Source organism: Perca fluviatilis, chromosome 23, assembly GCF_010015445.1.
Source record: "Perca fluviatilis chromosome 23, GENO_Pfluv_1.0, whole genome shotgun sequence".
Classification (NCBI taxonomy): domain Eukaryota; kingdom Metazoa; phylum Chordata; class Actinopteri; order Perciformes; family Percidae; genus Perca; species Perca fluviatilis.
Genome location: NC_053134.1, coordinates 9,016,719 through 9,030,989, shown reverse-complemented (window position 1 = coordinate 9,030,989; position 14,271 = coordinate 9,016,719). Strand labels below are relative to the sequence as shown.

Here is a 14,271-nt window from a genome sequence, read left to right as displayed (position 1 = left end):
TGGAAATAAACGAAGATTCTGTCAGCAGAAGTGCCAAACAGACATATTCCTGCTCATCTGTTGAGTATGCCCAAGGAACAGGGCTTCTGTTCAAGTGAAGGTTGGGGAGTGGTGCGTAGGGGATTTGAACTCCTAACCTTTGGCTCTGAAAACCAGTCTCAAACTTCTTGAGCTTCAGTTCTTCTAAGAAACGTGTGTTTCCAGTCTGCAAAGAATAATGCCAGAGTAAACAGTGGAATGTTAAGCTAGCACACAAACTGAGCTGATCATGTCAGACAGGTGTGTTGATGCTGATAAACATCTAAAATGTGCAGGGGAAGTGTCCACAGCGCATAAGTACAAGATGGTCATCTTCATTTTGAAATACTGTCAAAATTTCATTTATCATTAGAAAATTCTGAGAATTTCTGTACTTTGTCTGGTAGCTCACCTGGTAGAGTGTGTTCTCTATGTACTAAGGCTCAGTTCTTATCTTAGTATAGGATGTTGAAACAGTAATAAAAAAGTCATGGTATAGTATGTTGGAAATAAGTCAAAAAAAGTCATAGTATAGTATTTTGAAAGTGAAAGTATAGTGTGTTGAAAAAAAAGTCATAGTATAGTTTGTCGAAAAAAGTCATAAAAAAGTAACAGTATAGTATATAAAAAAAGTCATAGGATAGTATGTCAAAAAAGTTTTAGTATGGTATGTTGAAAGAAAGTCATAAAAAAATCATAGTATAGTATGTCGAAAATAAGTCATAAAAAAGTCATAGTATAGTATGTTGAAAAAAGTCATAGGATAGAATGTTGAAAAAGAATCATAAAAAAGTTATGGGATAGTATGTCAAAAAAGTCTTAGTATGGTATGTCGAAAATAAGTCATAAAAAAGTCATAGTATAGTATGTTGAAAGTCATAGTATAGTATGTCGAAAAAAGTCATAGTATAGTACATAAAAAAAGTCATAAAAAGTCATAGTATAGTATGTTGAAAAAAAGTCATAGTATAGCATGTTAAAAAAGTCATAGTATAGTACATAAAAAAAAGTCATAAAAAGTCTTAGTATAGTATGTCGAAAAAAAGTCATAGTATAGTACATCAAAAAAGTCATAAAAAGTCATAGGATAGCATGTCAAAAAAGTCTTAGTATGGTATGACGAAAGAAAAGTCATAAAATAACTCAATATGGTATGTCGAAAATAAATCATAAAAAAGTCATAAGTCGAAAATAAGTCATAAAAAAGTCATATTATAGCATGTCGAAAAAAGTCATAGTATAGCATGTTAAAAAAAGTCATAAAAAGTAATAGTATAGTATGTTGAAAGTCATAGTATTGTATGTTTAAAAAAAAGTCATAAAAAATTCATTCATAGATAGATAGATACTTTATTGATCCCCAAGGGGAAATTTATGGTCCCAGTAGCTTACAGACATCACACACAACATAAACATACATCATAAACAGGATGATAAAATAACAAATAACAAAAAACAAACAAATCCACATGAATAATATGGACAATAAAAGAAAAAAATACTAGATAAAAATCTAGATCTAGATACTAGATCCACATGAATGTACTAATGGATGTGTAAGCATGAGACGTTTGCAGTGACAGGGCAGGGACTGACCCTGTGATTCAGTATGTATGGTAAGGTGCTCTACGAGAGTGTGTCATGGTGGTAGTGCAAATAAGTTCAATACTGCAAGGATAAAGTCTAGAGACCAGCATTAAATATGGACAATATAAGAGAATAATGTAGACATAGTAATATAAAAAAAACTATAGCAGTGCAAGGATAAAGTTTAAAAAAAGACAGCATTAAATATGGCATTATAAGGGAATAAAGTGGACAGTAGGATAGACAGTCAATATTAGAGGTTTGAAGTAATAGGGTTACAGCTATTGTTCAAGTATTAAGTCAGACCTCAGTCCATGCTGGGGGAAGGATGGAGGGAGGGGTTGTGCATATGGGCTAATTTAACCAGTAAACGGTGTAAGCAGTAAACAGTGGGCCAGTGGACAGTCAGTACATAACTGTTATTATAGGAGGTAGTGGAAGTAGTGGAGAGGGAGGAGAGGCAGACAGACTATGCAGAGAAGACTAGCTCTCCTCTTCCTTTTTGTGAAGCATTGTAGAGTTGTATGGCCCTGTGGACAAATTACTTTCTCAGTCTGTCAGTTGTGCATGGCAGTGTGTGTAGTCTTGAGCTGATCATGCTTCTGCTTTGTGATAGTGCTGTGGAGTGGATGACAGTTATTGTCCAAAATGTTGAGCAGTTTGTTCAGAGTCCTTTTATCTGATATTGTAGTGATGCACTCCAGTTCAGCGCCCACGACAGAGCCAGCTTTCCTTACCAGCCTGTCCAGTCGCCCAGCATCCCTCTTCTTTGTGCTTCCTCCCCAGCATACCACAGCATAGAAGAGGACCCTGGCAACAACAGACTGGTAAAACATCCAGAGGAGCTTGCTGCAGATATTAAAGGACTGCAGCCTCTGCCCTTTCTTGTAGAGTGCATCAGTGTTGGCTGACCAGTCCAGTTTATTGTCCAGGTGTATCCCCAGATATGTGTAAATGTTAACCACCTCCACGTTGACCCCCTCAATGGAGACTGGCAGCAGAGCGGGCTTAGACCTACGGAAATCCAGCACCATCTCCTTGGTCTTAGAAGTGTATAGAATGTCGAAAAAAAGGATGTCATAAAAAAGTTATAAAAAGTCATATGTTGAAAATAAGTCATAAAAAAGTAATAGTATAGTATGTTGAAAGTCATAGTATAGTGTGTTGAAAAAAAAAGTCATGGAAAGTCATAGTATAGTGTGTTGAAAAAAAAAAGTCATGGAAAGTCATAGTATAGTATGTTGAAAAAAGTCATAGTATAGCATGTTAAAAAAGTCATAGTAGAGTATATCAAAAAAAGTCATAAAAAAGTCTTGGTATAGTATATAACAAAGAAGTCACAAAAAACTCATAGAATAGCATATCAAAAAAGTCTTGGTATTATATGTCGAAAAGAAAAGTCATAAAAAAGTCATAGTATAGTATGTCAGAAATAAGTCTTAAAAAGTCATAGTATAGTATTGAAAGTCATAGTATAGTGTGTCGAAAAAAATCCGAAAAAAGTCATAGGATAGTATGTCAAAAAAGTCTTAGTATACTATGTTGGAAATAAGTCATAAAAAGTCATAGTATAGTATGTTGAAAAAAAAGTATAAAAAGTCATAAAAAACTCACTATAGTATATAGAAAATTAATCATAAAAAAGTCATATGTTGAAAAAAATTTTTAAAAAAAAAAAAGGTTATAGTATGTCCAAAAACATACTGGTGATTTGTTTTGTTTTCCTCGAGACCGTAGAGGGTGGGGGGTGGGTGAGGGTTTTGGTTCCTGTTGGATTGTATTTGTTTGTTCTGTATGTTGTGTGTTCAAAAATATTAAAATATAAAAAAATGTATCATAAAAAAAAGTCATGTGTCGAAAATAAGTCATAAGAAGTCATATTATAGTATGTAGAAAATAAGTCATAAAAAGTCACAGTATTGTATGTTGAAAAAAAATTCATAAAAAGTCATAGTATAGTATATAAAAAAATGTCATAGGATAGCATGTCAAAAAAGTCTTAGTTTGGTATGTCGAAAATAAATCATAAAAAAGCCATATGTCAAAAATAAGTCATAAAAAGTCATAGTATAGCATGTCGGAAATAACATAGAATAGTATGTCGAAAAAAGTCTAAAAAAAGTCATAGGATAGTATGTCAAAAAAGTCATAGTATAGTATGTTGGAAATAAGTCATAAAAAGTCATAGTATAGTATGTTGAAAGTCATAGTATAGTGTGTTGAAAAAAAGTCATAAAAAGTCATAGTATAGTATGTTAAAAAAAGTCATAGTATAGCATGTTAAAAAAGTCATAGTAGAGTATATCAAAAAAAGTCATAAAAAAGTCTTGGTATAGTATATATCAAAGAAGTCACAAAAAACTCATAGGATAGCATATCAAAAAAGTCTTAGTATTATATGTCGAAAAGAAAAGTCATAAAAAAGTCATAGTATAGTATGTCAGAAATAAGTCTTAAAAAGTCATAGTATAGTATGTTGAAAGTCATAGTATAGTGTGTTGAAAAAAAGTCATAAAAAGTCATAGTATAGTATGTCGAAAAAAGTCATAGTATAGCATGTTAAAAAAGTCATAGTATAATATGTTAAAAAAAAGTTTAAAAAAAAGGTCATGGTATAGTATATCGAAAAAAAAGTCATAGTATAGTATGTCGAAAAAAGTCATAGTATAGCATGTTAAAAAAGTCATAGTAGAGTATATCAAAAAAAGTCATTAAAAAGTCTTGGTATAGTATATATCAAAGAAGTCACAAAAAACTCATAGGATAGCATATCAAAAAAGTCTTAGTATTATATGTCAAAAAGAAAAGTCATAAAAAAGTCATAGTATAGTATATCAGAAATAAGTCTTAAAAAGTCATAGTATAGTATATTGAAAGTCATAGTATAGTGGGTTGAAAAAATGTCATAGTATGTCGAAAGAAAAACCAAAAAAAGTCATAGGATAGTATGTCAAAAAAGTCTTAGTATACTATGTTGGAAATAAGTCATAAAAAGTCATAGTATAGTATGTTGAAAAAAAAAGTCATAAAAAACTCACTGTAGTATATAGAAAATAAATCATAAAAAAATCATATGTTGAAAAAAAAAATTTTTTAAAAGAAAAGGTTATAGTATGTCCAAAAACATACTGGTGATTTGTTTTGTTTTCCTCGAGACCGAGTCATAGTATAGTGTGTTGAAAAAAAGTCATAAAAAGTCATAGTATAGTATGTCGAAAAAAGTCATAGTATAGCATGTTAAAAAAGTCATAGTATAATATGTTAAAAAAAAGTTTAAAAAAAGGTCATAGTATAGTATATTGAAAAAAAAGTCATAGTATAGTATGTCGAAAAAAGTCATAGTATAGCATGTTAAAAAAGTCATAGAATAGCATATCAAAAAAGTCTTGGTATTATATGTCGAAAAGAAAAGTCATAAAAAAGTCATAGTATAGTATGTCAGAAATAAGTCTTAAAAAGTCATAGTATAGTATATTGAAAGTCATAGTATATTGGGTTGAAAAAATGTCATAGTATAGTATATCGAAAAAAATCCGCTGAAAAAAAGTCATAGGATAGTATGTCAAAAAGTCTTAGTATACTATGTTGGAAATAAAGTCATAAGTCAGAAAGTATAGTAGTATGTTGAAAAAAAAAAAGTCATGAAAAAAAACTCACTATAGTATATAGAAAATAAATCATAAAAAAGTCATATGTTAGAAAAAAAAATTAAAAAAAAAAAGGTTATAGTATGTCCAAAAACATACTCAGTGATTTATTTTTTGTTTTCCTCGAGACAAGTCATAGAGGGTGGGGGTGGGTGGGGGTTTTGGTTCCTGTCTGGATTTATTTGTTTGTTCTGTATGTTGTTAGTGTTCAAAAATATTAAAATATAAAAAAAATGCTTAAAAAAAAGTCGTATGTATTGCGAAAATAAGTCATAAGAAGTCATATTATAGTATGTAGAAAATAAGTCATAAAAAGTCATAGTATTGTATGTTAAAAAAAAACATAAAAAGTCATAGTATATTATATAAAAAAAATGTCATAGGATAGCATGTCAAAAAAGTCTTAGTTTGGTATGTCAGAAAAAAAGTCATAAAAAAAGCCATATATCGAAAATAAGTCATAAAAAGTCATAGTATAGCATGTTGGAAATAACAGAATAGTATGTCAAATAAAGTCTGAAAAAAAAGTCATAGGATAGTATGTCAAAAAAGTCATAGTATAGTATGTTGGAAATAAGTCTTAAAAAGTCATAGTATAGTATGTTGAAAAAGTCATAGTATATGTGTATTGAAAAAAAAGTCATAAAAAAGTCATAGTATAGTATGTGAAAAAAAGTCATAGTATAGCATGTTAAAAAAGTCATAGTATAGCATGTTAAAAAAGTCATAGTATAATATGTTAAAAAAAAGTTTAAAAAAAGGTCCTAGTATAGTATATTGAAAAAAAAAGTCATAGTATAGTATGTCGAAAAAAAGTCATAGTATAGCATGTTAAAAAGAGCTAGAATAGCATATCAAAAAAGTCTTGGTATTATATGTCAAAAGAAAAAGTCATAAAAAAGTCATAGTATAGTATGTCAGAAATAAGTCTTAAAAAGTCATAGTATAGTATATTGAAAGTCATAGTATATTGGGTTGAAAAAATGTCATAGTATAGTTGCTCAAAAAAATCCGAAAAAAAGTCATAGGATAGTATGTCAAAAAAGTCTTAGTATACTATGTTGGAAATAAGTCATAAAAAGTCATAGTATAGTATGTTGAAAAAAAAAAAGTCATAAAAAAAACTCACTATAGTATATAGAAAATAAATCATAAAAAAGTCATATGTTGAAAAAAAAAATTTAAAAAAAAGGAAAGGTTATAGTATGTCCAAAAACATACCGGTGATTTGTTTTGTTTTTCCCTGAGACCGTAGAGGGTGGGGGGTGGGTGAGGGTTTTGGTTCCTGTTCGATTGTTTGTATTTGTTCTGTATGTTGTGTGTTCAAAAATATTAAAATATAAAAAATGTAACATAAAAAAAGTCATAGTATAAAAAATGTCATAGGATAGCATGTCAAAAAAGTCTTAGTTTGGTATGTCGAAAAAAAATCATAAAAAAGCCATATGTCGAAAATAAGTCATAAAAAGTCATAGTATAGCATGTTGGAAATAACATAGAATAGTATGTCAAATAAAGTCTGAAAAAAGTCATAGGATAGTATGTCAAAAAAGTCATAGTATAGTATGTTGGAAATAAGTCTTAAAAAGTCATAGTATAGTATGTTGAAAGTCATAGTATAGTGTGTTGAAAAAAAGTCATAAAAAGTCATAGTATAGTATGTCGAAAAAAGTCATAGTATAGCATGTTAAAAAAGTCATAGTATAATATGTTAAAAAAAAGTTTAAAAAAAGGTCATAGTATAGTATATTGAAAAAAAAGTCATAGTATAGTATGTCGAAAAAAGTCATAGTATAGCATGTTAAAAAAGTCATAGTAGAGTATATCAAAAAAAGTCATAAAAAAGTCTTGGTATAGTATATATCAAAGAAGTCACAAAAAACTCATAGGATAGCATATCAAAAAAGTGTTAGTATTATATGTCGAAAAGAAAAGTCATAAAAAAGTCATAGTATAGTATGTCAGAAATAAGTCTTAAAAAGTCATAGTATAGTATATTGAAAGTCATAGTATATTGGGTTGAAAAAATGTCATAGTATAGTATATCGAAAAAAATCCGAAAAAAGTCATAGGATAGTATGTCAAAAAAGTCTTAGTATACTATGTTGGAAATAAGTCATAAAAAGTCATAGTATAGTATGTTGAAAAAAAAAGTCATAAAAAAACTCACTATAGTATATAGAAAATAAATCATAAAAAAGTCATATGTTGAAAAAAAAAAAAAAAAAGGAAAGGTTATAGTATGTCCAAAAACATACTGGTGATTTGTTTTGTTTTCCTCGAGACCGTAGAGGGTGGGGGGTGGGTGAGGGTTTTGGTTCCTGTTCGATTGTATTTGTTTGTTCTGTATGTTGTGTGTTCAAAAATATTAAAATATAAAAAAATGTAACATAAAAAAAAGTCATGTGTCGAAAATAAGTCATAAGAAGTCATATTATAGTATGTAGAAAATAAGTCATAAAAAGTCACAGTATTGTATGTTGAAAAAGTCATAGTATAGTATATAAAAAAATGTCATAGGATAGCATGTCAAAAAAGTCTTAGTTTGGTATGTTGAAAATAAATCATAAAAAAGCCATATGTCGAAAATAAGTCATAAAAAAGTCATAGTATAGCATGTCGGAAATAACATAGAATAGTATGTCGAAAAAAGTCTGAAAAAAGTCATAGGATAGTATGTCAAAAAAGTCATAGTATAGTATGTCGGAAATAAGTCATAAAAAGTCATAGTATAGTATGTTGAAAGTCATAGTATAGTGTGTTGAAAAAAAGTCATAAAAAGTCATAGTATAGTATGTCGAAAAAAGTCATAGTATAGCATGTTAAAAAAGTCATAGTATAATATGTTAAAATAAGTTTAAAAAAAAGGTCATGGTATAGTATATCGGAAAAAAAAGTCATAGTATAGTATGTTGAAAAAAGTTGTAGTATAACATGTTAAAAAAAGTCATAGTATAGTATGTTGAAAAAGTCATAGTAAATGTTATGGAAATTATGATACATACTTTCCCTCTTGTTATTATTAAACTGGTTGCATAGAATAATATTATACTGAATACTCCCACAAGATAGCATGGAGTCACTGGCTATCTTGTCTGGGGCCCGAGGACAGAACATGCGTCTCTCTGACCAGATAAAGGGGACGCCATCGAGTCTGACCAGAGAGAGGAGACGACATCTAAACTGACAAGATAGACAATTGACGACATCAAACTCTGTATTATGATTGTATTTCACACATAAATAAGCTACTGTTTGAGGCTTACATTAGTCATTTCTGTACTCATGCTGTGAGTGCTGTAATTGTCTCCTTGTTGGGTTCTCAAGTAAAATGAACTTTATTATAACTTCAGTGGTCTCTGTCTATTCTTGATAATTAAATTATTCTAACAGTATAGCATGTTAAAAAAGTCGTAAAAAAGTCATAAAAAAGTCATAAAAAAGTCATAGTATAGTATGTCGATAAAACGTCATGAAAAAGTCATAGTATAGTATGTCCAAAAAGTCATAGTTTATAGCATGTCGAAAAAATGTCTTAAAAAAAGGCATAGTATAGTATGTTAAAAAAGTCGTAAAAAAGTCATAGTATAGTATGTCCAAAAAAGTCATAAAAAAGTCACAGTATAGTATGTCCAAAAAGCCATAGTATAGTATGTCCAAAAAGTCATAGTATAGAATGTCGAAAACGTCATTCAATATAGCATGTTGAAAATAAGTCATGGTAGAGTATGTCAAAAATCATAAGAAAGTCATATTGTATAGCATGTTAAAAAAGTCATAGTGTAGTATATCGAAAATAAGTCATAGTATAGAATGTCAAAAATGTCAGAAAAAGATCATGGTATAGCATGTCAAAAAAGTCATAAAAAGCCACAGTATGTTGAAAAAAGTCATAGTATAGCATGTTAAAAACAGTATGTCAAAAAATTCGTAAAAATTCATAGTATAGTATGTCGAAAAAAGTCATAAAAATGTCACAGTATAGTATGTCGAAAAAGCCATTGTATAAAATAAAGCATGTTGAAAATAAGTCATTGTATAGTATGTAAAAAATGTCAGAATCTCTATCTCTAAAAAAGTCATAAAGAAGTCAAAGTATAGTTTGTTGAAAAAGTCAAAGTATATCATGTCAAAGCTCATAAAAAGTTTTAGTATAGCCTGGTAGCTCACGTGGTTGAGCGTGCTCCCCATGTTCTAAGGCTCAGCCCACACCTTCCCCTCTCTCTCCCACTGTCTGTCTTTAGCTGTCCTGTCAATAAAAGGTCTTGAACGGCCAAAAAATTATCTGTTGAAAAATAGTCATTATATAGTATTTCGGAAAATAAAGTCATTGTATAGTATGTTAAAAAATAAATATAAAGATAACAATATACAAAACTATGACTTTTTTATCACTTTTTTTTTCTCGACTTTTTTAACATATATATTATATATATATATATATATATATATATATATACTATGACTTTTTTATGACATGTTTATACAATGGTAAATGTTATGTTATATTATTGTATGCCATACAAATGTCATAAAAAGTCATATAGTGTTTTATATAATAGCAATAGTAAAAATGTCATAAAAAGCCATAGTATAGGTAAATAGGTGATTACTGCCCTGATATACATTATTCTGAAATGGGTATTTCTGCATAAGTAAGTAAGTATCCTTTTTGTACTTTAGGTAAGCTTTGATAATAAAACTTCTTTACCTCTAAATAAGTAAAAAATAAAATGAAAGTAACATTTTGAATACAGGACTTTTACTTGTAATAGTGTTTCTAGTGTTTATAAAAGATTGGAATACTTCTTCCATCACTGGGGAAACAAAAAAAGGCTTAGTGGCTCCCATCATGTCTTTAACAACTGATAGAGCTCAGTATTCTCTCATCCTTAATGACTGGAAAATGTTTGAGCACCCTAGGGCTCTGTACTACCATTACTACCGACCTGTGAAGAACAGCTATTTTAGATCTCAAAGAGCTTCAATATCCTGCAGCTAGATAGTACAGCATCTCATCTTTTTTTTATTTGATTTTTTTTATTTTCATTGGAGGTACAGTTAACAGCTGATGAGAGGACTGAAACAACGGTATTATCTGCCCATGATATTACAGCTGAGCTGGCAGTCGGTTTGCTTAGTTTAGCACAAAGACTGGAAACGGGGAAATAGTTAGCCAGGCTCTGTCACTAAATCTGGCTACCAGCTCTTCTAAAGCTAACTAATTAACACTTTACATAAAATGGAAAAAACGACAACCGGTTGTGGCTGAGAACTTCCTGAAATCTCTGCTGAATTATTCTGTACACAGGTCAAAGGTTAATGGGTGACCAATTTAACAGTTAGACAAAGTCAAAACGGAACTAAGTGTATTTTTAGAGTGAAAAGAGTCAGTTGCAACTCATGTACCTATTTGCTAATTAAGTGCAGGAGGTGTGAAAGCGCAGGACATTTAGCTATAATGAGTGAAAGTGCTGAGTAACTGGGCCAATGTAAAACCTGCTTACTTCCTTTTCAGACAGCACATTTTACCAAATATAGAACACAAAGAACAGAAACCTCACAGTTATATACGTAGGTTTTCATAAATGACACAACACTAAACACGTTTCCTTGATAGTTTATTTTGTCCCAAACACTCCATTTACAACTCCAACTCATACATTCAAAGACAAACCATGTTTTCTTGTATGTACATTTAAGCATCAAATCCATAAATAACAAAACAGGAATGGCATTAAATAAATAAATACTATTTGGGACTGGTTTTAGTGTTTGCTGGTGGTGCCCAGCACCTGTAAAAACCACATCAAGAGGACTGCTCTGTAAAAGGTTTACCCTGTAGTTATATTCATTCAAGTCATGAATTAGATTGTACGAATACAGCACAACACAACGAATACTGTAATTTTAGCAAAACTGTAGTTTTGAAAGTTTTTGGAATTTCTGTTTTAGGTTCAAGATCTTACACTACACAAACATATCTTCTATATCTAACTCAGTACATTTAGGACTTTAAAATATGAGCAAAACCTAACCTTAACTCTACAAAATGAAATATATTTATGTTTAAAATCATGCCTGCCTAGTTTCACATCAGTAGACAGGGCCTTCAGTCCTTCAGAGGTAGGCTAAATAAGGCTTCTGTCTTGAGATAACATCAATGTCACTTTGAAATGTGGGTTTCTCAGACCAGCTGTAAAAACCTCAATAAGAAGAGACCAAAATGTGCACATGCTTACTTGTCCACAGTCTTGAGATTCTTAATTTCTAAGGCTTTGTTTTCTTGGTAAGCAATTGCATCCTCACTAAAATGAATCATAGTTCTTCAGGGAAACCAAACAGTGTTTTTGAATAATTTTATCAATGTTTACAGCCATGTGGCTTAGATGAGAAATGGCCCATTTATCATCTAAGCTATAGTGCGGTGTGAGAGAGTGCCAACTAATTGTAATGGATGGGAATGGGAAATGGATTTGGATTACTCATCTTGGCACAAAATTAACATTTTCTTTTTCAGTAATTTATTTCTGTCTGGGAGAGTTGTCAGATGTAACATCAAACAACATTTTTAGATGTGGTGAAATCCCTATTATGCTTCATTAATCGCCAAACCTGCTTGTGAATGTACTAAATACTAAATGTTGATGAGACGAATCCAGTAAAAGGCCCATCCCTTATTGATTGAACTTATTAAATCTGCAGTGATCGCAAAGAATTGCGTTTTAACATAATACATTGTGCAAAAAAAGGGTATGCAAGTCAAGTCTAATATTTGTGTGAATAAACACTGTTTTCTGAATGAGTGAGGAGTGAAAAGACATTATTTAGTCACTGTGAAAAAGAAGGAAAAACCTTAATGCCCTTTCATTTTTTTCTCTCACAGATCAAAAACTAAACCAAAACTTGGACTCACTTAAATTAAGGTAATGATATCCATATCAGTCACAACTAAAATCAGCCCATGGTCCCGGTGCTCCGGGGGCTGGCCAGGTTGGACGAGTGCACGTTCCAGGGGTCGTGGGTGGAAGGAGCCAGCGGCGTCTCCCGGGACACGTTGCGCCCATCGTCCCCGGCCTCCACCTCCACCTCCAGATCGGCGTCGTCCTCCGGAACGGCCCGAGAGTCAGAGCCCTCCTCGGTCTGACCAACGTAGACGTTGTGCGGGTCGGAGGGATCAACCACCTGGTTCCTCTTCTCCCTGTGCAGCAGGAGGCGCTCCAGCGGCACTGTGTTCTTCTTAGGCAGGAAGAGGGATGTCTGCGGCAGGTTCTGGCCCGCTGAAAACACCTGTCGGGAGCCCTCCAGGTTGAACAGGATGCCGGTCCGGGTGGAATAGTACACGTCCCGGTTGTTCTCCAGAAGTCTGTGGTTGAACAGACAGTCATCCCTGAGGCAGGTGGGCTGAAAGACAGAAGGAGACGGGGAGAAAATTAAACTACAGTGCAGGAATATCTAGATACTAAAACATCCATCTAATACAGTGAAAAAGTGAAAATACTAATACCACTATTAGCAGTTTGTTCACTTGATATCAATGAAAAGAATTCCAATGAATACATTTATATGTAAACAAAAAAACATTTGGTGCGTAAAAGTAAAAAAGAGATCTGAAAAATGCGTATGCGTAAAACCCCACAATGACGCCAAACCGTTTTCGGCGTCACTCAACTAAACGGTTAAAAAATTAAATAAGTTGATGTTAAGACGTCCAATAGATGCAGTACGTTTGTGCGTAAAATAAAGGCTCATTTGAAGCGATGCGTAAAACCGCACAAGGGTGCCAAGTAAGAGGAACTCAAAAGTAAAAAAAAAAACAGTTTAGTATCGGGGATCGATTGAAATAATAGTAACAATCAATCGAACTGAAAGTAAGTATTGGCTTACCGAGCTGAATGGGTTGCCCTCCAAATCCATACACAGGTAACGGCCGCTTTTGACGCCGAGGATGGCAATGCGCTCCCTTGTTTCAGCTTTCAGTAAAATCACACCTGCAGGGAAGGAAAAGCAGTGAGCATCAGAGTGTTAAACACAGAACGTCATTACAAAAATTAAAATGAAATGAAAAATGAAAACGAGGTTAAGGATCTTACTATATGAACTCCTGACTGTAGTTCGGCGCACAGTGCCATCTAATTTGATCTCCAAGTAGAAGTTGTTGAGGTCTGTAGATGTCTGCAGGTGAACATATCTCCTCGGGTTCCCCCAGTTGGATCCAACCAACGGGGACGGGTTCGGGGCCGTTTCCCCGAGAGGAAATCCCTGGAATACGGCGAGTAAGAGCGCAAGCACAGTGTCCCTCATCCCCAGTCTCCTGTTGACGTCCATCCTGGAGCAAACCGGTGGTTTCCACTGCGAGCTGCTGGAAGTTTTCAGATGCTCTGTTGCCCCAAAGTTTGGAGACAGTTCCTATTTAAAGCCCCTTGAGTGCCACTCCTGCTCACATCCTTTGCGTAAAAAAAACAAGGAAACTCGCCCCCAAAGCAGATGTGCGGGTTTGCTGCAGCGGAAGGGCCACTTCCACCTCTGTCTGTTTATCCCGATGCTCTTGGACAGACTTAACTTTTATTTTAGTGACACGTCTTGACTCATCCACCTTAAACACTATTCTAAGACTATTTCCAAATGGTCCAAAGACAACTGGTTCAGTTGTTGTTTGTTTAGACCGGAAACAAGCAAATAAAAAAAGAAAGAATGAAGAAAACAAATAAAAAGGACATGAATGCAGATTCATTAAAAATGAGTTTCTAATTAAATCAGACATAGAATTTACTGTTAGTTAGTTAAGTATGATTTAATTTGATGTTTCCAATTCGTGCAAACTCTAGAATTCTCGATTATGGAATTAATTAGTAATTATTAAGCGTCATATTAAATATTTTTACAGTTTTGTTTAATTGACTGGACGTCAAAGTTTGAAGTTAGTTCAGTTTGCTGCTTTTACGCACCTGCCTAACCCAACTCAACATTTACACCCTTTCACCAGCAGAGAGAGCCACTCCCTTATTTAGTATAGTTT

General features: G+C 32.4%; 1 protein-coding gene across 1 annotated transcript; it reads right to left on the bottom strand.

The window, feature by feature from the left end:
- Positions 1–10,860: 10,860 nt before the first annotated feature.
- On the bottom strand, positions 10,861–13,904 carry fgf23 (fibroblast growth factor 23). The gene is made up of 3 exons (XM_039792055.1): positions 13,346–13,904; positions 13,140–13,243; positions 10,861–12,656 (listed from the first exon to the last, which is right to left on the bottom strand). The coding sequence occupies exons 1-3, from the start codon at positions 13,578–13,580 to the stop codon at positions 12,210–12,212; spliced, it is 786 nt and encodes a 261-aa protein (XP_039647989.1). The 5' UTR covers positions 13,581–13,904; the 3' UTR covers positions 10,861–12,209.
- Positions 13,905–14,271: the final 367 nt, after the last annotated feature.

Bases quoted from the DNA above. Each gene is read 5' to 3' on its own strand.
- fgf23 (XM_039792055.1), bottom strand. From the start codon at position 13,580: ATGGACGTCAACAGGAGACTGGGGATGAGGGACACTGTGCTTGCGCTC. The intron at 13,244-13,345 runs GTAAGATCCTTA...CCTTCCCTGCAG, and splicing joins TACAGTCAGGAGTTCATATA to GTGTGATTTTACTGAAAGCT. The intron at 12,657-13,139 runs GTAAGCCAATAC...TCTGTCTTTCAG, and splicing joins AGGGCAACCCATTCAGCTCG to CCCACCTGCCTCAGGGATGA.